Source organism: Aphis gossypii, chromosome 2 (assembly GCF_020184175.1).
Source record: "Aphis gossypii isolate Hap1 chromosome 2, ASM2018417v2, whole genome shotgun sequence".
Taxonomy (NCBI): Eukaryota; Metazoa; Arthropoda; class Insecta; order Hemiptera; family Aphididae; genus Aphis; species Aphis gossypii.
In genome coordinates this window covers 17,360,045-17,385,483 of record NC_065531.1, presented here as the reverse complement: position 1 = coordinate 17,385,483, position 25,439 = coordinate 17,360,045, and the positions used below count along the sequence as shown (strand labels likewise).

Sequence of the window (25,439 nt, the reverse complement as noted above, 5' to 3'; positions counted from 1 at the left end):
AAAAGGGATGTTACCATGTCATGATATTAAAGGTATAAATGATATGATGGATTAACTGGATTAAGTCATGCAAACATAATACAGTTATGTAGTAAGGAAATTATTAATAAATCCATGGATATTCTGACCAAAAAACTTTGAAATCTAATAATATATAAAATATGAAAACAGTTCCTACACGATTTTCGTTAAACTTATTACTTAGAAAGTAAAAATATTGCCATATTTTACATGGTTTTACCAATGTCATTGTCATAATAATATATGGTAAGATATTTTTTATATATATTTTTTCAAAGAAATATATATTTCAATTTAAAAGTGTCAGCTTGATTTTTTTCAGAAAAGGAAATGAGAAATTCAAATTTCAAACTATAACAATTTCAACATCTCAACAAACATTAAATTTTGTTATCGATATTAAAAATAATTCTGATAAGAAATTACAAAGCAAGGTTACTTACCCAGTTCTTGCAAAATTTCCCAAGTAAAGTATCATAGCGTCAGACAATAAAGCTTCTTGTTTTGTAAAATTTCTTGAAAAATGATTCATGCCATCAGTTACCATTGGAGCACCGAACATATATGGAAGTTCTTCTCCATGAGCAGTACCTATCCTCTGCAAAAAGAAAAAAGTATTAATATTACATTCAAATAATTCATATTAAGTTATTCATAAATACAAAAATAACAATAAGACATTTTTAAAATTAGGTTAGGCATTCATGATATAAATACTTATAATAAATTAATAACCTGTATTTCAATTTTCAATTTATTTGATTTTATTAAATCTAAGCTATGAAAATATTAATAACAATTTTTCAATGTTTTTGAAAGAATTTTTTTCAAAGTGTTTTATTTTATATTTTGTCTTTGTTCACGTAACTATCATGTTTAATATAATATTTTTTTTTATTAGTAGTACAATACTATTTTGAATTATATATTAAAATTTATTTAAAACTTACAAATAGCAATTCATTTTTATTTTTAGAATGCACACAATTTTATTATTATAATAGATTTAGATACGTGTGCTATAAATTAAGTCATAAATCATAATTTTAAAAGTATTAACAACTGAAAAAGTTAATGAATGAAACAAACATAGCAGGAATAGTATACATGAAACTATTATTATTTAAAACTAAAATATTGTTTTAAAAAATATGCAATGGATTTATTTACTACGATGATAAAATATATCCAAGAGTTTACTGAAATATATTCATAATTTAAAATTATATTGGTATTAATTCCAAAGAAAAATATTAGAATTTAACTTGAAAATAAAAGTCTCTACATTTTTAAATCATTTAAGTATGGTATTATAATCTAAAATACACAACATTGCACTTAGACTTTCCCCATTGCAACACTTATTCTAGTTACTCTTATATATACAAATATACGTAAAAGAAACCAAAATAAGGATTTAAACCACGAAACCCAACGATAAATTAAACTTATAATGATTAAAATATATTAGAATAAGTACCGAGATGAAAAATTACGCAGATGTAAAAGAAAGAACACCAAATATTCATAAAGTAAGATTTGTTTTTATTTTGCATTTAGGGAAAACTTAGGGGAATTTTAGTCTATCGGTGTATTTTAATTTTATTAATCATCATATATTTAGCAAAATATGTTTTATGTCTTAACGTCTGAATGTTATTATATAATATATTATTTGATATTTAATTATATTTATTTTATATAAGAATAAACTAATAATCTATACATTATTCTACAGAGAAAAAACTATATTATGTATAAAAAATGTTTTCAATTATTTAGTTTTAAATATAACAACTACAAAACAAAAATATTTTTCAATAGTTACAATAAGCTTTGAATATTTTATAAAATTACTATTTATCGTGTTAAATGAACAAAAAAAAAAAATTAAAATTAAAATATCGTACTTTGGGAATACGTGTGGAATAGTGTGGTTGGATCTTTTAAGAAAAGGCATAACTACCATTGTAGTTCAAATATTATTACTCCGTTAATTTTAACTTAAAAATAAACTTTGATACTCATAAGAATAAATGTTGAATTTTTATAATTTATTTTTAAAGAATCTTATTTTTATGTAGGTATAAAAAGAAAAACAATCAAAAATTTAATTTGCAAGAGAAAAAGCTCACGTCATTATAAAATCAATATTTCCATTCCTCTTCTTAGAATCGAAAAATTAAATCGCTATAATATATATAACAACAATTTTAAGATTCTACAGAATATTGAGTATTTTATCGTACATCATACTTTAAGTTTATTTTATTCATTTTACAAAAGTTCTACCTTAATGAGTTTTTAAATATCTTATATATATATATTATATTAACTACATAAAGAAAATGTGTTGAATATTAGTTTAATATTTTGCCATATTTTAACTAAGTTATAATACCTAATAATATAAACAATCCGTAATTTATTTTTTAGTTGTTAATTCTTTTGTAAACTACACTATTTTATTTGCAAGTATCGATATTATAGTTCTGATAAAATATAAGCATAGTTTGAATAGATATTTTAAAATACTAACTATCAACACAAGTATTCAAATTTAAATCAATTATAATAATTTAAATGTATAATTTTTAATATTTAAGAACTTTTTTTTTAGTAGTAGTAGTGGTAATTAGTAATTAAGCATTTTATTTTCCATTGGAAATAGTGTGTTAAGTCAATTCATCATTGTGTTAGAAAATTATGTTTTCAGTTAAAAACTACCTACATGATTTTATTTGATCGTACAAAGTAGGAAAATTCTACAGCTTATAAAACCGATATCGATGTTTTGTTATAATGTACATAATATATTAATTGCACTTTATTTGAACCTTTATACATTTAAGAAATATATATAAAAACTTAAGAACTCAAAATATACAACATCAGTAAATAAATAATTGACCCGTCGCTAAGCCGTCCGGAAGGGCTTGATCGACTACTACTAGTATATTGACTAGCTGGAATCTAAAATTACTTGTCCCTTTCTAGTTTCAACTACAATAACAAACTCTACCAAGTATGTAGCACTAGTTATTGGGTAACCCTATTAAAGCTCGACATTGATGCATTTGCATGTTTTTAAACCGAATAGTCTAAAAAGTAACTATATAGATTAGCTATAAACTTAAATACCCAACGTTTACTGACATAGTTCACGTCACTCTTATTTTTTTATTTGCATAATATTTTGTACTTTGAGGTTGTAAGCTATTTCATTAATCGGATTTGAAAACATCTGCCTGTATGTACAATATACATTGACGATAACTGTTTTTCTTATGTTGATGAAAAAATTGTAATACACTGTTTATTTTTTATTGAATCTGGTTAATATTCATTTTACAGTTAACAAAAACGTACACTCAATTTAAGTAAATATTTTAAGTGGATGGAAAAAAACATAGTTTGTTTAACTGCTGGTATTGAATTCAGACTAACCAATTAATCTTACGCATTTTTAAGGGCATATTATTTATTAATATGAATATTTTGCTGTAGGACTTGATATTAATATGTTATCGGTGTATTGTAAGCCTTCGTTACATCTGACCCAACACAATGTGTAATAACAATATTATAATATAATAATATACCTATAGGCATTAGGCATATTTTATTGTAATCGTCAACGGTTTCAAAAGTCGGTAAGAGAATAATATAATATTGTACAGAGGTGTTTGTGTATGCGTTTCGAGCACCCATATAATAATATTATACGCCATATACGTGTGTATAGTACAACGTACATATTATACTCAAAGGCCCGACTCGAGTGTAAGGCGGTGCTCACGATTTTGTCGTAGCTAATTTCAAAATATTATATCCTCTCCGACAACCGACGGCAAACTCTGCAGGCACTCAAAATTGGCCGGCGGATGGAAACCTGCAGTTGGAAATCCCGTCGAGGGCACGTCCCGCCGACGACGTACAACATCATACTATTACATTATTATAATATTATTACAGTGTAACGATGGTATTTTACAATATTATTAAATCATCTGATCTGCGTCATTAGCATAAAGCAACGGTTTTACGGGCGCAGTACATTTTGACACTCGACGTTTTTAATGCCTATTAACCAGACACTGGTGCCACACGCACACACAAACAGATATTTATATCGCCATAAACTATAGGTAGAGGTACCTGCTGGTGAATTATTACGGTGTTTAATTCGGACCCGCCGGTGCTGATTTTAGCAGTTTTCGTGTGAAACGGCCGTGTAAAATTGTTAAGCCCCCCGAAAACTTGTTTGTACTATTTTTTTATTTATTTTTTATTTTATTTTATTTTTTTGTTTCAAATACGTATCAGCGGTCGTCGCCGTCCACTTGGCACGGTGCTGTGTACTTGTATAAACGAGAGTGTCCGTCTCTAATTCGTTGGTCTGCCAGATCGCAACACATAATATATATATATAAATACACATATTATTACACATATGTATATGAATTGGGCGTCAACGTACACACGCATAGCGATAATAACGTATAACAAAAATGTTTAAGTACCTATACGACTCAGTTCAGCGGTGGCTGTCTTAGTGGTAGCATGCGTAATAGCACTGTTCTAATACTATTGCGCCTCCAGCTGACAATTGTTAACAGTTTTTTGTGATTTTTGTACCTAGAGGTGCCTGAAAAGTGCGCGCGAGGATCGGTGTCGATTTTGAGTCGGTCCTATAAGAACTTTCCCCATAAGGGCAGTTTTAAGTTAGGTTTGTACGACTACTGATTAAGGTAAGAGTAACATTTACTACTTTTCTTATCGGCCCGCGGTCGGCCAAAGGTCAACCGGCGAACGGTCGTCGCCGCTATCGCCGAGCTCGTTATCGCGATTTCGGGCGGCGCGCAGCTGAAACAGCTATATAAACAAATAGCACACGGAACCGCTCAGACTACCTGCACACTGTATATTATACAGGGTGACGCGTAGTTAGAAAGCTCTGAGCCGCAGGAGCATGAATCACGGCAACCTCGAGGTCGATGATGACGTCATGGAAATTGAATCTGGTGTCTCGGGTGCCGGGATGGCTGGGCCACCAAGTCCCGGACCGGTGGGCGCTAGACCGTGTACCGACGGGGAAACGACACCAGTGATGGGTATTAAAAGAAAGTGCACAATCCCCACACTCACCTCCACTGTGGGGGGCAGTGAGAACCAGATTGAGGCTGGACTGGCGTACATAAAATCTTCGCTAAAAACAGCAATGAACGAAGTGAGATCAGGGGGCGATAAATCGGCGTCCAACCGACTCATGAAGTTGCTTGAAGATATCTATGACACCGTGGCTCCGATGCTAACAAAAAAGGGTAAATTGAGATCACCACTTCTCCCCCCAGCTAAGAAATTGAGAGATGTACTAGTGACCGGCTCAGTGGACAAGGGCCTCAGCAGGCCGGAGATGGTGGACGTCGGAACTGACACCGTTCTGACTCCTAATTGGTGGGAGAGTGAGCAGGAGCGCCGGAAGAAGGAGTCGTCAAGACGTCGCGCAGCCAAGGCAGGTGCACGGGGGCCATCAGCAGTGGAAAATCATGCCGATACTGGAGCTGATTCGGCGATGGAGACGGATGGCGAAGGGTGGAGGGAAGTTGTTGGCAGGAAAGCAACTGCAGCTCCGCACAGTGGAAGAGCAATGGGCCTTCCTATACCTATGAGGACTGGGGCGAAGTTCAGGGCTAAGCCTCCGGCGGTTTTAGTCAAGGTGGCTGCCGGCTCGTCGTACGCTGACACCGTTCGTGCAGTAAGGAATAACAGCGAGGTGAACTTGGTTGAGCTGGGAGCTCAGGTTACTGGCATGCGCAAAACCAGGGATGGGCACTTGCTGGTTGAGTTAGCCAAAGGTGCGGGATCTGTAGTAGCCGCCCAGAAATTGTCGTCGGCCATAGCCACCAGGCTGGGTGATGCGGTTGGAGGAGTGTCACAGCTTAGCCAGTTTACTGTTGTTGAGATTGTTGACCTCGACGCAGTGACGACCGAGGGTGAGGTTCTTTCGGCATTGCGGGCGGCAATACCCGGATCCGAAGATGACCAAGCTGCAATTTGCGAACGACAGGCAGTTCAAATCACTGGCCTTTGGTCCACCATGTCCGGCCAGCAAATTGCTACCGCCAGAATGACTAGAGCTTCTGCCGCTATTGTAACTCGCGTCCCTATTGGATGGACAATGTGCCGCGTTCGTCCTAGGCGTCCTGAACCCGAAAAGTGCTTTAGATGTCACGGATTCGGTCATCGGAGTGATAATTGTTCCGGGCCCGACTTATCGTTGAATTGCAGACGCTGTGGAGAACCAGGACACGAACTTAAAGACTGTTTGGCGGAAAAGGACCGATGTGTTGCATGCGAGAGAGCAGGCATTGAACGTTTTGAACATAAGCCAGGTTCAGGTATGTGCAAAGCCAGGAAGGAGGCGCTCAAGATACTTGCTGGGCACAATTCGCAAGCGCAGTCTCGGCGGGAAGCCAGCGGAGATGGATCACGCTCGAAGCAATGATTCACTGCTTGCAAATCAACCTCCACACCGACTGGGCTGCCCAACAGCTACTTTCCCGAACCGTGCTGAACATGGACATTGGCCTCCTCATCCTCAGTGAGCACAACAGATCCCCATGTAACCACCCCAGCTGGGCTTCTAGTTCAGACGGGAGGTGCTCAATAGCACTGACCACCATTGCGGGCATTGTGGCGGAGGAGACTGGTTCTGGCCCGGGCTTTGCATGGCTCCGATTTGGGAATGTTAGAGCATTCAGCTGCTACTGGACCCCCAACGGCGACTCTGCAGAGGACCGCCTGAATGCCTTTAAGGGATTCCTGGATGGTCTTGAACAAGCTATAAGACAGGGGGAAAGAGAGAATGAAACTCTCCTGGTTGCTGGTGACTTTAATGCTAAGTCCACGTACTGGGGCTCTAGTGTAGATGATAGTAAAGGAGAAGCTCTTGAATCCTTTGCCGCAAGTCTTGGACTCTGGGCCAACAACGTTGGAAGCCACCCTACCTTCCAGAGAGGGGCGTCTTCTTCGGTCATTGATGTAACCTTCTCGGGCCCGGGCCCCTACGAGGTAGTGGACTGGGAGGTCCTCGATGACTATTCCGGTAGCGACCACAACTACATCACATTCAACCTCATTCCCTACTCGCGAACACTTAACGATAACGTACCCATGGGACGGGGTGTACATCTAGGATGGGCCACACGTAAGCTCGATTATGCTGCGCTCTCTCGAAAGTTGGATGAGGGACCACCGGTTTTGGAGGAGCCTGCTTCGGTGGATGACGCAGCAGAGGTTCTCAACAACTATCTGGTTATGCCTGCGATTCTTGTATGCCCAGAAGAGTCTACGGAGCCCACAAATGGAAAGCAGTTCATTGGTGGAACCATGAGATTGCCGACCTTAGAGCCAAATGCATAAGGAATAGGCGCATATATCTCAGAGTGGTTAAGAGACAAGGCCCTGATGGCAGTACAGCGGAAAGAATTGCCTTCAGAGAGGCACGCAAGGCTTTACGCGTTTCCATCCGTAAGTCACAGAAGCTTAGCTGGGCTGCTCTTTGCGCATCGGTAGATAACGATCCCTGGGGTGTGCCATACAGAATTGTTTCGGGGCGGCTGGGCAGACAGCCACCAGGTTTAGCTGCAATAGGACGCGAAAACGAGATTGCTGATCACCTATTTCCCACTATGCCAATTATCAATTGGCAATGTGTGCCGATGGATAGCCAAGTAGATCCTAGCTTTCCAACCACCACTGCCGAAGGTTACAACTTAAATCATGGTAATGAGTGCCCACCTATAACCACAGAGGAGTCCAGGCTAACAGTCTCACGACTGTCAAGGGGTAAAGCGACCGGGCTGGATGGGATTCCTAATGAGATGCTTTCGCTGATTGCCAATAGGTCCCCCGATATATTTGTTAAAATGTACAATAGATGTTTAAGTGAGTCAGTTTTTCCTGTTAGGTGGAAAAGGGCCAGACTCCTACTTCTTCATAAAGGACCGGACAAGCCAGTATCTAATCCATCTAGCTTTCGGCCTCTCTGCATGCTAGACACCACTGGGAAATTATTTGAGAGGATCCTCCTACTCAGGCTTAACGATCACTTAGAGAGGGCTGGTGGACTCAGTATCAACCAGTTTGGCTTCCGAAGGGGTTGCTCCACCGAGGACGCCATCAAAAAGGTTCTTGACCTGGCTAAGTGGGCCAATCATGGACCCTCAAGAAATCAGGAACTATGCGTCCTAGTGGCACTCGACGTTCAGAATGCCTTCAACTCTGCGCCATGGAAGCACGTGGATGAGGCTCTTCGACGCAGAGGAGTCCCCCGATACCTCCTAAAAATTTTACGGTCATACATGGAGGATCGTACAATTACCATTAGAACAACCGATGGGAACAGCATTGACAGGCCGGTCACAGGGGGTGTTCCGCAGGGGTCGGTCCTCGGCCCCACATTGTGGAATGTATTCTATGATGACATTCTCAGGATGGACGTTCCGGAGGGGGTTCAGCTTGTCGGCTTCGCAGATGATCTAGCCCTACTCGCAGTTGGAGAGACTTCAGACACCTTGGAAGAGGTGGTCAACCCCACATTAGACGCTATTGATGGCTGGATGGGCGCTCACGGACTTCAACTAGCACGGCACAAGACAGAGGCCATCATGCTGACTAAGAAGTGGGCGTATCGGGATCCGGTTTTCGTTGTAGGGGGTCACACAGTTCCTTTGTTAAGGAAATTGCGATACCTGGGACTCCATCTGGACTCACACCTTACTTTCAGTGGACACTTCACTACTGTTTCGGGGAAGGCGTCCCAGGCAGCGCTGGCTATAGGACGGCTCATGCCCAACCTTGGAGGACCCTCACAGGCTAAGAGAACGCTGCTAATGTCTGTGGTGAACAGCAGGCTGCTGTACGCCTGTCCAACGTGGGCGGAAAGAGCATGCAAGTACGCTATCTGTCGAAACCTTATGATCCGGGCACAGAGGATTGCGGCTCTCAGAGTCACGAGGGCCTACCGCACAGTCTCGGCTGAGGCAGCCTTATTTCTGGCGGGAACTCCTCCGGGTGATCTTCTTGCTTTGGAACGCAAAAGAGTCCGAAGTAAACTTGACGACCCGGACAGAGCTGATTCTAAGGATGAAATCCGGAGAGCAGAGCGAGACATCTTGCTGGCTGCCTGGTCGAACAGATGGAGTCGGGGTGTTGGAGGCGCCTGGACGCGCACGATTCTTCCGGACCTGATGAGATGGACGAAAAGATGCCCCAAAGACCTCACGTTTCATGTAACACAGGCTCTTACTGGACACGGGTGTTTCAGGCATTACCTACACAGGATGAAGCGCGCTCCTGATGCGGCTTGTCTGTACTGCCAACACCCTGAGGACACTGCGGAACACACGATATTTGATTGTGCTTACTGGGATCCGCTTCGGCTGCCAGTGAAGATGTTTGTTGGTAACCGAAATATAACTCCGGGAGACGTTCAGGATTTGCTGTGCGGCCCCTCTGATGTCCCGTTCAGCGAGAACGACCGGCTACGGGCTGCCTCCCAACGTGCCACTCAGTCCTTTTATGACATGGTTGACAACATTTTAAGCTGCAAGGAGCGTGATGAAAGGGTAGCTGAGGCCGAACGAAGAGCGAATCCAGTGGCAGCCGCTCCAACTGACTGACTTTATTATTGTATCGCATTGTATTACATTGTATTGTACCTATTGTATTAATGTTATTTTTAAGGTGAAGCAACCATAATTAGTTATATGTTAAGAATGTGCATGTATTAATGTTTTTATTAAATATTAATAAACGATGGCAGCAGAGGAGTAGTAGTGTTCACACAGATCCTCCTCTGCTGTCGGTTCAAACGGAAAAAAAAAAAAAAAAAAAAAAAAAAAAAAGTACCTATACGACTGACTAACGTGGTCCGTATATTTCTCATTTTATTCAACAGAAAAAATACAGTACATTTCCAACTCTTAAATATTTTATACGTTGCTATATATTATATTTTGTATGCTATATAAATGCTTTTTTTTTATCTTATTTCAGAAACTTTATCCTGGACCGTTAATCATAAAACTAAAAACATCATTTTATTTATTCTTATTCTAAACGTGCGAACTTTATTTTTTAATTTTATTTTTTTAACACTAGAAAAAAGAACTGTTATATTTTCTGTTTGTTTAAAAATGTTTGGAGGTTATGAAAAACGACACTGCATTAACTGATTATACCTAAATGTAAATTTTGAAATTAATGCCTAAACACACCACACCATATTTTAATTATTGTGAGCTAAAAAAAACCACCGATTGGTATTTTAAACATCAAATTTCATCATATTAGGAATGATTAAGTAATTTAAAAAGAACTACATTCTTTCAAATAATATGATCGATTGAATTCATCTAAATTTTAAATAGTATTATTGTATATTACTTAGAATCGTATATTGAAAACCGTATAGGTACAGTTACTAACCCACTTCAGTTATTCACTATAAATAGAATCAATTGTCTAATCATTTTCATCATTGTACATGAGTGATCTTTTTTTTTTATTTGTTTCCTTTAACCATTATGATTTTTATACCCAAGGGCCGCTTCTGTGATAAATGATAATCCTATAGAGAATAGACACATACGAGACGTATGCAATTTATTTATACTTAAATGTAATGACGTCAATAATTTTTATTGCGAAGCCTTTTCCTGTAGTTTTTAATTACATTTCATTTATAAAAGCATTAAAGTGTTCACATATATATCTTTACTATTTTAAAACTCACGTACATTCAATTATTAATGAATTAAGTCAATGGATATGTTTACCATGAAACGATTTCGTTTGTATGTAACACACATCTTTTATTTACTCATAATGGCAAAGGTTCTACAGTTTAATGTGTAAATATTGAATTTTAATTAGAAAACCATAGAGTTACAAAGTCATTAAACATTTAAATTTTTATTTTATTTGTGAAATTTTCCGACTGGCCCCTTAAACAAAATTAAAATGTATAATTTTATTTAGTTTACGAATTTTATACAAGAAAATATTTTAAAAATAAAAATATAAAATAAATTATTTATAAGGATTTACCTAATACTATTATATAAATAATTTATTAACTTGTCTATTATATTTTGTGACTTGTTTTAGATTAAAACACAAGGTGTTTAATTAATTAAAATTGAATCTATTATATAGATTTCAATTTGTGAGTATATACACATTTCATTTTTAATTGAAAGCAGGTTATACTAGAATGAAATGTGGAATATATTTTGTATATCGTAAATTAATTTAGTTAACGACAGAATTCCATGTCATACCAATAATTTTTTTTTTTTTTAGATATATTTTGTCGTACATTTTCAGTTGAAAGATAATGAATAATTGAATTGAATTCATTACTAAGTTCAGATAATTTTATTTATTATTATTATTATTGTGGTTGTCATGACTTTGATGATGAATATCATTTTCGGATCGTTTTTAATTGTAAACTTCTGCCAAACGAAGAGACAGAAACAATTATTCCAACGACTATAAAAATTAATTTTCTGTATTTTCGTATACTGGTATACTTACAATTAGTTGAACCAATCATATTATTTATTTTAATATTTATTTAATATTTTATTATGTTTTTAAATATTTAAATATGCATAAAAACAAAAAATAAACAATAATAATTAAATTTATTTTCCATCTTTAAAATAATAAAAAGTTTTATGTTTTAATAAATGTTTTTTTTGTTTTAAAAAACACAAATTTATTGAAATGAATTTATTGTTATAATATTTGTTCTATATAAATTGTTTTGTATTGTTTAGTTATGTTTTACTACTGTCTTAGAACTATTATTTATTATATTATTGTAATTTTATAATCAAATCTATTTGACGCCTTACGTATTTTAATTTGCACTATAGGAGAACAGTACATTTTAGAATTTATATTCTATGTATAAATTAATTTGTGTTATAAAGGTTATTTGTTTAGTCGACTAAATCTTAAGATAATAAATTTATAAAATCTAAACGGTGAAATTGTTGTAATTTATTTTTAATATAATAAGCAATTTAAAATACATTTCTAGATTAATTTTAAATTCGTTTGTTGCAAGTTTGCAACTACTACCAGCCATTAAGCTATTTATATGTTTCATTAAATTTGGATTAAAGAAAAAAAAATACTTTAAATGTAATTATTGCATGTTTTGCGCTATGAAAAATTACATTTTTGACTAGTTAAATACCTTAAGCGAATTCTCGTCAGTGAAGTTGGATTATACATACTGAGCGTCACAAAGGCCCCATAATGGTGCAATATAAGTCTCGAGGAATAAATAACCGTCGAAAATCTATTCTAATCCATTGCAATGTCAGAGGGTTAAAAACATACGAATAAATCTATCTACAAGGTGCACGAGTGTGCGATATATATATTATTCCCTTATCACATTTTCTTCTTTCTTTTGACCTGCTCGCACATGTATAAATGGCAATATTTCTTCGGTATTTTACCCATTCCAATACATTTAATTTCCCCGTATCAATTACTCATGGTTTTTCTTCTCGTTTTCAACTCATTTGACGACACCGGTAAACTAGGTACGTTGCATATAAACATTCGGATGCTATCAGAAACCACGGACTGTAAGAAACTTAGCAAAAATTGTTGTTACGCGTTATTATTGTTTTTTTTTCTTTTTTTGTATATTTTGTACTGTTATAGTACGTAAATCCGGTTATATTTAAATTGCTCTAATGAACAACAACGGATTTTTCATTTAATTTCACCCGCTATCACACACACAACATGTCCTATTGCGATTTTTAAAGAAAACTGAACCACACATACCGACTCGATGTTAATCCCTCCGGGTACACAACACACATCGTTTTCATTACATATATACACCACACACGAGATCGGTCTGTAAGTCAGAAACCTCTCGTTAGACGTATTTTTTCTCTTGACTCCCTAGCACGCAGTCACTTGGGCAGAAAATCCAAAAAGTCGTATATATAATATATTATTATCTAACCGACAGATCTAACGCGCGTATTACGCGGAAAAACGAAATGATTATTCTTTTCTCTCGTTTCAGTTTTTTTTTTTTTTTTGTTGTTGTTCACGTCACGGCCACTCCTACCTAACTTAACCGTTCTTTACATGGTTACACAACGACTCCTATCCTCTTCTCACCATTCTATGTTAGAGGATCCGTTTGTATAGGTACCTACCTATTATCAAAAGCATACTACCTATATACATAATGGCGGTGCGTGATAAACATAGCAGCTATAAAGGTAATTTTATTTTCAGAAAATAACAATTGTTTCAGTTTTTAGAAAAAAGGTGTATAAGATTTTAATATGTATAATATATATTATGCATTTTGTATAACCTCAGTAAATACTAAATAGTAATTTATATGGACATTGGACATGTAAACAAAGTTCTTGAATTAATAAACAAATGAAAATAATTGTAATTTGGCTTTGGACTTGTGTAGCCTTACAATTGTGACATTGTAATTATTTTAACTCAATTTTAAATATTTGCAATTTTCCAGAACAATCTAACGGGCTTCAGATTTCAAATGATTCTATAGAAACCAAATATTGAAGTATTACACTTGGTTGTATTTACAATGACTATAGTTATAAACTCAAAAATACCTATAAGGATTATCTGACTGCAAATGTACATCTAAAAAAGTTATAATATTGTAATTTAATAATACGTGTATACAATATTATGTTAGCTCTATAATATAGGTTAGATACCTACTCATCCATTTTCTGACATTTTTTCAAAATATTATATTGGCTTACTTCGTGCCTCGGTGTATAAGTGTGTGTAGCACGCGTGTTATACGTACCCTTCATACTCGATGTCATCAATAACAATAAAGCATACTCTGGTGTCTTCATATACATGCCTATGTATATATTACAAAAATATGTGCCACGTGTGTATGCGATTTGTCAACTTATTCATATTCGTATTATTTATACGATATGGTCAGGCGAAACAAAAACGTTGTCTTACCCCGTAACAAATCACAATGAGACTTGTCCGTATACATAATAATATACGTTTCACGATGTTTATATAAAATGTTGGAATTACAATTTACTATTTGTATTCGGAGACCATACCAAAAACATAAATACGCTACTATGGTTGTTTTGTTGATACAAAAAGGTCGATAAAATAATAATACATAGTATAAAAAATGATATACAGAGGTATACCAAGAAATTTAACTTGGATGATGTTTTTACAATTTCTCCCTTTTCTTTAAATGTAAAAATCTAGAAAAAATCGATAGAAATATAAATAAATATTCATATGAGTATAAGGAGAAACTTTGGTAACACTAACAAAGTTGTTATAGTCACTATCAAATAAAAATTTGCTTATTTTATTAATATTTAAAACATAGTTATAAAAAATTATGAATTATATGATAATCATGCAATAAGGTAGATTTTAAAGTACTATTATCCGAGTTTTAATCTTTTTCATCTAACACTAGCTATCATTTTCACTCTTAATACATGTTTTTCCCCGTTGAATGTTTAAATATACTGATAACCAATAATAATTTAGCCAAATATAATGAAGAAAAATGTTGTGTTAATCGTATTGTCAATATAAACTTTTGATTCATTAACATAATAACATTAAGTAGTTAATACAATTATAGAAAAAAATATTAAAATTTAAACTGTTACATAATGATCAAAATAAACTTTATATATATTTTTATGTTGTGATACATTTCTAGTAAAAATATTTTTGTTATTTTACATTAATGATCGTTTAAAATTTATTTTAACTTAAAGTTAAGTCTTAAAACTTTAAGTTACATAGTGTTTGTATTTATGATAACCACAATAATTTCTATACTTCAAAGTTTTGATGAGTTTTCTCAACATCAGTCACTTAAGCTTTAATTTAGGTAGGTACTTAATAATATCATGTATAATTTCCCATCCATAAAAGCTTTGTTCAATTTGTTTATACCACCTGTATTGGTTAAGTTAAATATTATATTATATTATAACGAATCATGATTTCAAACAATTTTATTTGTTTTAATAGTTTTTAATAAAAATACAACATTTACACAATATAATTTAACTAATATATGTATAAATTTAAATCTAGTTTGTTAAAAAATAAAAAAAAATTAAGAATCAGTAGGAAACAAAATATTACAATAATATTTTAAACAATAACTTGTTTCTAGTTAGGTATTATTTATTTCTTATTAATAAAAACTAATTTTTTTAAAAGGCTTAATGTATTTTAGATTCATGATTAAGTTTTGATAAATATAACCACCTCATAGAATCAGATATAAATATAATATTATCATTTTTATATACTACTATTTACTATATATAACCTTGTATTCTACAGTAATAAATTAAATTTTCGATTTCAAATAAAATTCATTCTTAAAAAAACTAAGAGATAAAACATTTTTGTTTTAAAAATAAAGTTATTGTTATAGTTAGGTACTATATAAACATCTAACTCGTGTAGATTTAGTAAACTTACCAAAGTTGAAATTGGAATTGAAAGTATACATTGATTTGATTAAATTGTTGGAAATTGGAGAATTGATAGGTACTAACAAAACAGAACACAATCAATTCCATTGAATTCACTAAATCATTCAAAACTTTTTTCGAATAAAATTATAAATTTGAATAGAGTACCTATGCCTAAACTAGAAAAAAATATAGTAATCTGTTTTTATAATTTAAAATAAATATTTATTCAATTTTCAAAGAAAAATTAATTTTTAAACTGTCTAGAAAGAAACTAAATTAATATATTATGAAACATTTTAGGCATCTCTACTTGAGGTGCTAAATTATAAGTTGCACATTTCTATGACAAATCATTTTTTTATATTAAATATTTACTACTTCAAGATCTTTTATGCACTTATTTTAAAAGATGTACTCAATCATCATTTATTCAAAATCTAATCGTCTCTTTTCAAGACTTGTTCAATAAGATTGATTAAACCCATGGGAGTGTAAACTTTCAATGCACCTACGTATTTTAAATTGATTTGTTATTTATTCATTAATTTCTTATTTTAATTGTATGAACAGTTTTTAAGTCGATGTAATTGTTGTCTTATTTTGTTGTAGTAATTAATAACGACTTAAAGACTTGTGTATAATACATACATACCTATAGCTTTATTTTTTATTGTTGTAAAATGGAAAAAATACAATTTATTAAATTAATTTAACTTATAAGTTCTGAAATTTAATGGCATTTATTGTTAATTATTTTATTTTAAAATGAGTAATAAATGAATAAATTGTTTAATTGAATTCTTATTTCATGCATTATAATTGTGATATTGTTTTAATTTAATTTAATTTTTGTATTTAAAATCTTATTTTTATGTTTATTATATTATTTCATTTCATACAATTATATTTTGAAAACATTTTAAATATTGAGTTGTCATTGTCTTTTATTCGAAAAATGTGTAGTTTGTTTTCAAGATTCACTGTTACGCATTTTAATGGAACACCTGTATACCGTGTTTTGTTTTCAAACGGCTTATAATAATAATAACAATAATACAAATTTTATTTTTTTTAAATTGTAGTTTTAAAGTATTTCTTTAAGAATAATTATAATTGTGCATTACATAGTAGCATTTAATCGTAATAAGTTGACTGAGTATTAATCATGGAATGATTATTATTTTATTATTTTCACATACCATTATATACCTAATATGACATTCGATTTCCAATTACGTGGAAATTACTTCCTATTTAAACTATATAATAATGATGATATTGTGAAGTTTGTTTACATTGTAATACGATATAATTTCGTGAACTAACCTGTGGATAGTCGCCGTCTCTAGTCTGATAGTCAAATACATAGAAAAACGATTTGGTCCTTCGATCCTTGTTGAGGTCGTCGGCAGCCGTTGTCTTCGGTTGGCTGAGCATATCACCGGTGTGTACCAGTGGTGCAACGTACTGTGCATCACTGAGTGCCGCAATTGTCGCGTCTCTGGTGTTTATCGGATGCAGGACAGTCCGCTCCCAGTCAGTGTACTCGTTAACGATGGTGAAGAATATCTCGGACAGGTGATAGCTGTATGCATTCCGAACATACGTGCGCAGGATCTTGTCTCGACGCTCACCTTCGAAGCCAGCCTGGAACAAGAGTATCATATATATATATATATATTATGGAAATGGATTGAGAGAGAAGATCAGAATGATATAGAATGGAAAAGAGTGAGTGAAAGGGAGAGGTAAAGAGAAAGAGAGAGGGATAGAGAGAGATTTTAAGAACCAAACAATGACATGGGGAGTTACAGTGGTGAAAATGGGTGAGAGTGGAAAAAAAAGGACTTTTAAGTTTCTTGTACGACTCGGCGATCCCGCGGGAATGAGAATCGGACGTGACAGAAAAACGTGGTAGGGTATTATACGCGTTAAAACGAAATTTCCCTCCAGAGTCATTTCAGAAACACCTAAAAGAGAAATTAAAGAGACCAAAGTTTTTGGTTGTTGTTCTACTCAAACCTCTGCTGCTTTTAGTTTCGACCAACACAACGTGGTGGTATCAATGATAATGTATTTCGTTTACGGATTTATACGACCTTAATATGCAAAAATAATCTTGGAAACGCTTATCATTAGAAATCGCATTATGCCGTGTAAAATAAAATGGGTTTTTAAATCGTATTCAATACAGAAGATAAACGTAGTTAAGGAAACTAGTAAAGTCGTTTTATTCGATGATCAGAATCAAATGTTTGATTTTGAATTACTGGACCAAAGTAAATAAAAATGAAAAAACATCAAAATATGAGTTCCATATCTAAAAAAAAGTTATACCATACACATAACAATAATAATAATATTATAACCCGTTTACTATTAATTTTCTATTGACCGTTTTTCTGAGAAATGTATTTTGCGCCTTGAAGAATGCGATGAACTGGATACGATTTGTACGTATTCTCAATATTCAATCAATTTATAGAATTGAATTATTTTATGTTATGTTCATAGGAAGTCCTATAATATACTATTACTTTATATAAAGTGGAGATAGACAACTGTTGTATTACTGGTTACTAGTGATTCACTGAGATTTTTTGAAGGACTCACTATTCACTATTATTAATTTTAATTTTTGAATATTTTTTTTTTTTTTTAATTAGTTAACAGATATTATAGATTTTCAACAAAAATAAGTATTTAAGTCATGCAATTATTATTAATTTAAAATTACATTAAATATATCAATTTATTTTATACAAATAACTTAAAACTCACGAAGTATTTAAGTAAATCTAGTAAAAACTATGTCTTAAAAAAATACTTCAAAAAAGCCATTTACATTGAAATTATAAAAAGTTTTGAACTGAAAATATAAAAAAAAGTAGTTTAATATAAAACAAAATTAATTTTTACAAGAAAAATACGAAACGCAATAAATTTATTTTATAATATAGTTTCTATTAATAAACTTAAATTTATTAGGGGTAAAAATTGTCAGGAGTTAAAAATTACTAGTATTATATTTTTTATTGAGTATTGAATTCAAGGAGTTTCATAATCTCCATTTTATTTAAAATTTTGAATATATTATAGGTATCCTTTGTGTATGATAATATTTTATTTCATACCGAATATTTTTATTTAAACTCTCAAGTAACATATTCGACTAAATTCAAGTTCTTATAAATTTCCAGATAAAAACATTCTTATACAACCGCAATACATAGAATGTCTTTTTTAACTTTAAGAATAGTCTAGTTAGCAAATTACTACATATTTAACCATATGGTAGTTGATCACAATGTTTGATCGATGATAATAATCCTAGTTTAATATAATATATTATATAAAACGATATAAAGAAAAAGTCGGATTAAGGGAAAATATTGTAATCATGGGTGTGTTACCTGTATGTCATTAGAGCTGAACCTCCAGAGCGCTTCGCTCGTGACGACGCCAAACAGTAGGTCGTACTTATTGATGCCACTGCCAAATTCGAATTTTTGAAATTTGCGGGCGCCGAAAGCTACGCTGGACCCGCTGTACCCATCAAATTCGGGCAGCAGATTGGTGATGACGTCTTCCTGGTAGTTGCTCTTGACCACCACCCCGTCGACGCTGGGCCCAAACGCACTTAGGTACGTGGGTAACGCAACGCCGGCGGACATCAACAGGTCTAGTGGCACTTCCCGTAGACAGTCTACAATTGGTTCCGGGTTATTTCCGGTCCCGTCAGTTGTACAGTTCACCTGTTTAGCCAGGTCCAGTGCATATGACACTGGGTCCTCGACCAGAGCCCAGCTGCTCAACGCCGAGCCCGATAGTAGTATTGCTCGACGGAAAAGTCCTATAAAACGCACACACAATTATTACATTATTTATTACATTATTATTTTTCAATCTATATTTAACATTTAATTTTGTATTTCGCAATTAAAGAACGACCATAAACAGGAAAATTGTTAAATTAGATATACATGACTATAAAAAATAATTCAACTCATAATTTTTAAAATGTTCAATAATATGTATAGTGTTATGAAAATTTATACTTTGAACGTCAACAAAATCAGTCTAAAAACAAGAAACAGTTGTTCTCTTTCCTATAAAAGTTTGAAATTAATTATCCGTTTATCATGTTCTAATTATTGAAATCCTGATTAAATTTTTCTAAAACAAAATTCTGTATTTAAATATACATCTTCATATCCGTCTTCACATCCTAATTTTTGGTTATTATTCAGTATTTCTCTCGTTATTGTTTATACCTATTAATTATTATCATAGTGCGCATTTAATAAGTTAGATGCATACTTTTAAAGGAGGTGCAATATTTTATATTAAGGGAATAATTTGATTTATACAGTTGAAATGATTTATTTTAATTTTTTTTGTACAACAAAAGAATATAAATCAAACGAAGTAAACTAATTGGGAGGTACGAGTTTATCAATTCCGCTGAAATGATAATTTTAGCTTTAAGATACTTATCGATTTCGCCGGTTATTGACACTTCCAAACTAGTATATTGATTTTTCTGGCTTTAATATTTTATTATATTTTTAAACACTTAAACTTTGTGTTGAATTAATATCAAAATAATGTTTTTATTTATTGTTGTCTAGTCTAGTATACAGTATAATATAATAATTAGTTATATATATATTTATTTCTATTGAGAAAAGTATTACGTAGGATTCATATTGTAATCTGTATATCATAAAACATATTAATTAGACGTATACATTGGTACTATCGAAAATTTAACTTCAAGTCTTATCGATGATATTCTCAAGTTTTCCAATATGATCTGTTTTAACACATGCATTGTAGTAAAACATCCTAATTATTTATTATATTATTGAATTGAATTGAAAAATATAAACATACATTAATTAGTATAAAAGTGTTCACCAAACCTTAAGTCAGGAGTACTAAAGACAAAAAAATTCAGTGAAAACAAAAATTATAAATTGAATAACATGTTTAACAAAAATTGTTGTCAATTATTTGAATTTAAAAATCTATTAAACATTTGAGTTATGATGTATTATATTGTATTAGCTAATGAAATCAAAATTATAAAATTTAATACAGGTTAAAATCGAACACCTTATAAATTATGATAAAGTTTATTTCAAGTTGTCCTATCATTTATTTATAATGAATGTAATTTGGTTTAGTTTAATTTTACAATATAAACCTACCTATTTTGGGATATTGTATAAAGTTGGGATAATCTAGGATTTTAGAGAAGGTTCAAAAGCTTTGAGGTACCTAACTTTAAAGTTCATCTTTTATACATAAAATTCACAAAAAAATATTATTTTGTAATATTTGATTTAATTTAATTTATTAATTATTTATCAAAGATGTTTTTGAACTAACCTAACACTAGATATAAAACGATTATAATTAATTACAATACTTCTACAAAATAAAAAATAAAAAATACTTATAATTTGTTTGCAGTTCAAGTTTGGAGAATAACTTATTAATATATTATATTAATGATTTTTATCAATATATATTTTATTTTTTTAAGAATAAAGATAACTTCTGATGAAATTTAAACTGAAAATAAAAATAAACAACGGTTTTATGTAAAATACGCAGAAAAATATTACATATTTTTTTTTTTTTTTTTACAAATTATGATAGTTCGTACTTATTGGAAAATTGTATTGGTAATATAAAATTATGGACTTAAATTAAATAGAAGGTATTTTAATGGTGCATAAAATTAAAATTAAATTAGAAATATTTTGGGTTCATTGCTTAGGAACAACATTGTAAAAATAATGAATTAATATTCAAGTGTCGGTCTCAGAAAAGGGTGTTATTCATGAAAGTATAATGACTACCCTTTGTTTTATTGATTTAGAACACTATTACCAGGAAAGAAAATGGCATTATATTTAAAAGAATTGTAACTCTGGTCCATTAAAATAATTAAATGCTTAATACTAGACAATTTTTCAATGTTTCTTTAAAAACAAACAAATTTGAATTATAAAAGATATTAATTTTAAAGTATCTTCTTAAAAAATATGTCAGTAATATTCGTCAAGTGTCTTATTCATATTATATTCAATTGTTAGGTTTTTAAATATTTTTTACTCATCTGTTTGTTTATTTTTGAATAAACAATTGATTTATATATAATAGTATTTAATAAGCATTTATTTTTTAAAACATACATTTTAGTTAGTTTATTTTGCTTAAGAAACTTTAACGTATTTAATTTTAAAGAATAAACTACAATCTAAGTAATATAAATAAAATTATGTTTATATAGTACATACTATATACATTATATTATATTAAAGAAGATAATAAAATAAATTTAAATTATAATTAATAATGAAAAATATTGTATAAATTAAAAGCATTGGTACGTTTAATTTATATAATTGCAAATACAAAATATTTAAATCAAGTAATGACTTAGTATGGGTTTTGAATAATAATATTCATAATATTAATCTTTAACATAACTTGTACAAAATTGACATTATACTTGTATAGAAGATGTTTAAAATAACGATAGACCATATTATTGTGTAATTAAAATATTAAATCAATAGGATTTAATAATTATAATTAAATCCATAGTTAATTAGTTTCTATTAGCATCTCAAAAAAGTGATCCTTATATTAGGACATTTCTATAATTTCGAAATAAAATGGAAATTTATGTGGGTACCTACTTATATTATATACTTAAATCAACTATATATCGTGTATAATACAATATAGAATATAGATAGATACCCGGAAAAATAAAAACATTTTGTTTATGTATTACCTTACCCTAACCCTGTATTGTGTACGTTTTTATCTCCGAGAAGTACAATTTTGAATACAGAAGATCGGACGTACGAATCTTTGGTAAAAATAAATTGTGGTAAAACACAATAAAGAAGATAATATCTTTTAAATGTAAATGGTTGCATAAAATAATTGATATATATTATTTTGAATGTCCAACAACACAATACGGTGCATCTGAAATCTCGATCAGCATTAATTCAAAAATGAAGTGCTCAAATCACGTTTGTCAAAATGCATTCAGAATTATTAAAATAATAGTTAAACCGATACTTGTTCTAAATAATGAGTTTTACCTTTCAAATCCAGTAGAGCATGACCGAGTTTATAAACCCGACGGTGTGCATTAAGTATAAGCAATTCAAATTTATTATAACAGACTGTATTATTCAAGGTCTACGAGCAGAATAGCGTGTATTTCCTTTTGTACCTTTTCCCCTATAGTGTATATAAACGATTAGCATACGATTAATTATTATTAAATTAGCGTTCATTGAAAAAAGTTATTTAAATAATGTATTCTCGTCATTATTTTATTTTATTTTCAACTTGATTTAATACAATCTTTATTCACATTGTATAAATATAAATAAATATATTATTTAATGTTTAGTGCTTTATGGAAAAAAAAATATGTACCTACCGAAGTTCAACACATTTAAGAACCTAAAGTAAAAATAAAATGATTACATCAATAATTTTTACTTGTTTATATTAAATGTATTAAATAATTTTAACATTTTTGAATACGCATAAAAAATAAATATTAACAATTTATATTTTTTGCAAAGGCAAGTTTTCTTTTATTAAATTCCGAACGCTATCATTTTGATTAATAATATTCCGAGTAGTTATAGACCTATCCATATTAATATTTATACCGGATATGTACATTCTTTTTTAATCCTTATGTCATTTATAAATATTATGGATAAATTATCAAACACTTTTTTTATTAGGTACTTTATAAATCGCTAAATTTGTATATTACTTATATGAAAATCAAATCAAATTTAGTTATTATCAAATATCGAGTTTATTCAATTGCTTTTCTATAAATATGTTATTTTGGACTGATTGACATATTTTATCTATCTAAAGTAGACGAACACAATTCGAATAAATAATAAGGAATATAATTCGTTTGGGTTCCGATCTAGGAAAATAGCCAAATATTAATCAACTCAATAATCTCAAATACATGTAAGAATAAATAACTTGAATCGTCATTAATGATCAAATAATATAAATATAAAACGAACCAGTGCCAATAATAGTGGGTTGTGTTTAACAAAAATTTTTTTAATATGTATTTAATAAGTGTTTGTATTAATAATTTAGGATAAAGAAGTTTATATTTAAAAATGTCAACAAAAAATCGGAAGAAAAAAATATGAAAAACGAGTACCCAATTTATTAAAAAATCATAAAGTGCCTATCATATAGAAAAATAATAATTAATATAAGTCAATAAATGTTATTTGAACGTGTAGGGCACTTAATTCGGTAAAAAAAGTTTACAGTAATTTTTCAAACAAGTAAATTTGGCTCTGATACGTTTTAAATAATAACGTATAATAAATTCAATCAATCAAAATACTAATTAATATTGTCATTGTACAATGCGAGTTTTATGTAGACACGTTTATTTAGGAATATTATAAAATTGAACTAATAATAACAATAACAAAAAATAATGACTGGCACAAAAATATGTCAATATTGAAAAACCATATAATATAACATGTATCACGGCATATTTTATTTTGCTCTGGGGCTAAAAGTCTATGATACTTAAAAACTCTTAATATAATATACATATTTGCTTTCTGTAAATACATAGGAAGACACAAACCATCACACACATATACACCAAAATTCAATCAACGTTATTAAAAATAACAACTTCCAGGGTAGGTCACAAAGCGACTGTGTGCGATTGCCCCGAGCCAAGGCCGATGACGTCTCATGGATGGTAGGGTAGTTAAGTTATAGATGTTGAAACAAACGAAAAGCGTGACAAATTATAGCTAAGCCCCCGGGGGAGGTGAGCAAAGAAAGAGAACAGTCATCCAGACAGATTGGCTGTTTAAAGATAAGCGCGCGGACTTAATGCCCGGTTAAAATATGAGGATTTCATTGACAAGAAAGAGTGTCACGTTCCCTTGAAGACAGAAATAGACTCACTCACACACATCTACTAACATATTATGTGCACTATTTATGTGTCGAAAAAAATTAAACAGATCTGTGTTTCGCCTTGTCCACTAGACTGTCGTCGGATTCTGTGGTCTTCGTGCTCACCGGATTTGCTAAAATAGCTGCTACCGCTCTTAATGGATACAAATGCAAAACGAGAAAATCGATAGGTACGAGAAACGCATCCGTTAATACAGTTTTTATTTTTGCTCAGGTTATATATTATAGTCGAATAATAATAATAATAATAATATTCCTGGCGTAAGTTATTATTCATAACATTCGAAAATTGAAACACCGCGAATGAAAATTTATTTGTATCTCACATACCTACATTGCGTTTGTTCACATTATCTTAGCTGCCAAACAAGCGCACATGCAGCACCCACCCTATCAGTGAGTGCTCGCGTCATTTATATAATTCAAACGATTATTTGATTTAACCATAAAATAAACTTATTATCATTGTTTTTTTCCATCTTTCGTTACTACTATAGCGTGATACTATAATTATCGAAAGTACAAATATATGTGTTACTAAGAAACAATTATTTTCGTATGAGTATCAAAACACGTATATTTTATCACCGATCTTTTCTGAGTTCACTTTAGGTTTTGAAATTACACAACAATAAGCCATTAGTGCTCATTACAAAATAATGTAAAAATATACATTTATCTTCAATGTTTGATTGTAAAATCATTATATGATTGTAATAAACGTTTAAGTATTTTATCGAAGAAAAAACAATAACTTGATTAAAAACAAAAAAGAAATATGAAAAT

At 31.4% G+C, this 25,439-nt stretch overlaps 1 protein-coding gene across 2 annotated transcripts in view; it reads right to left on the bottom strand.

The window, feature by feature from the left end:
• LOC114127405 (neuroligin-1-like) overlaps window positions 1–25,439 on the bottom strand; it is a 378,466-nt gene that overhangs the window by 16,897 nt on the left and 336,130 nt on the right. For both annotated transcript variants that reach the window (XM_050201685.1, XM_050201684.1), the window contains 3 exons: window positions 19,031–19,470; window positions 16,944–17,264; window positions 465–619 (listed from right to left, as the gene is read on the bottom strand). In XM_050201685.1, coding sequence (XP_050057642.1) covers window positions 465–619; window positions 16,944–17,264; window positions 19,031–19,470 — 916 coding nt within the window. The remainder of the gene's footprint in view (window positions 1–464; window positions 620–16,943; window positions 17,265–19,030; window positions 19,471–25,439) is intronic.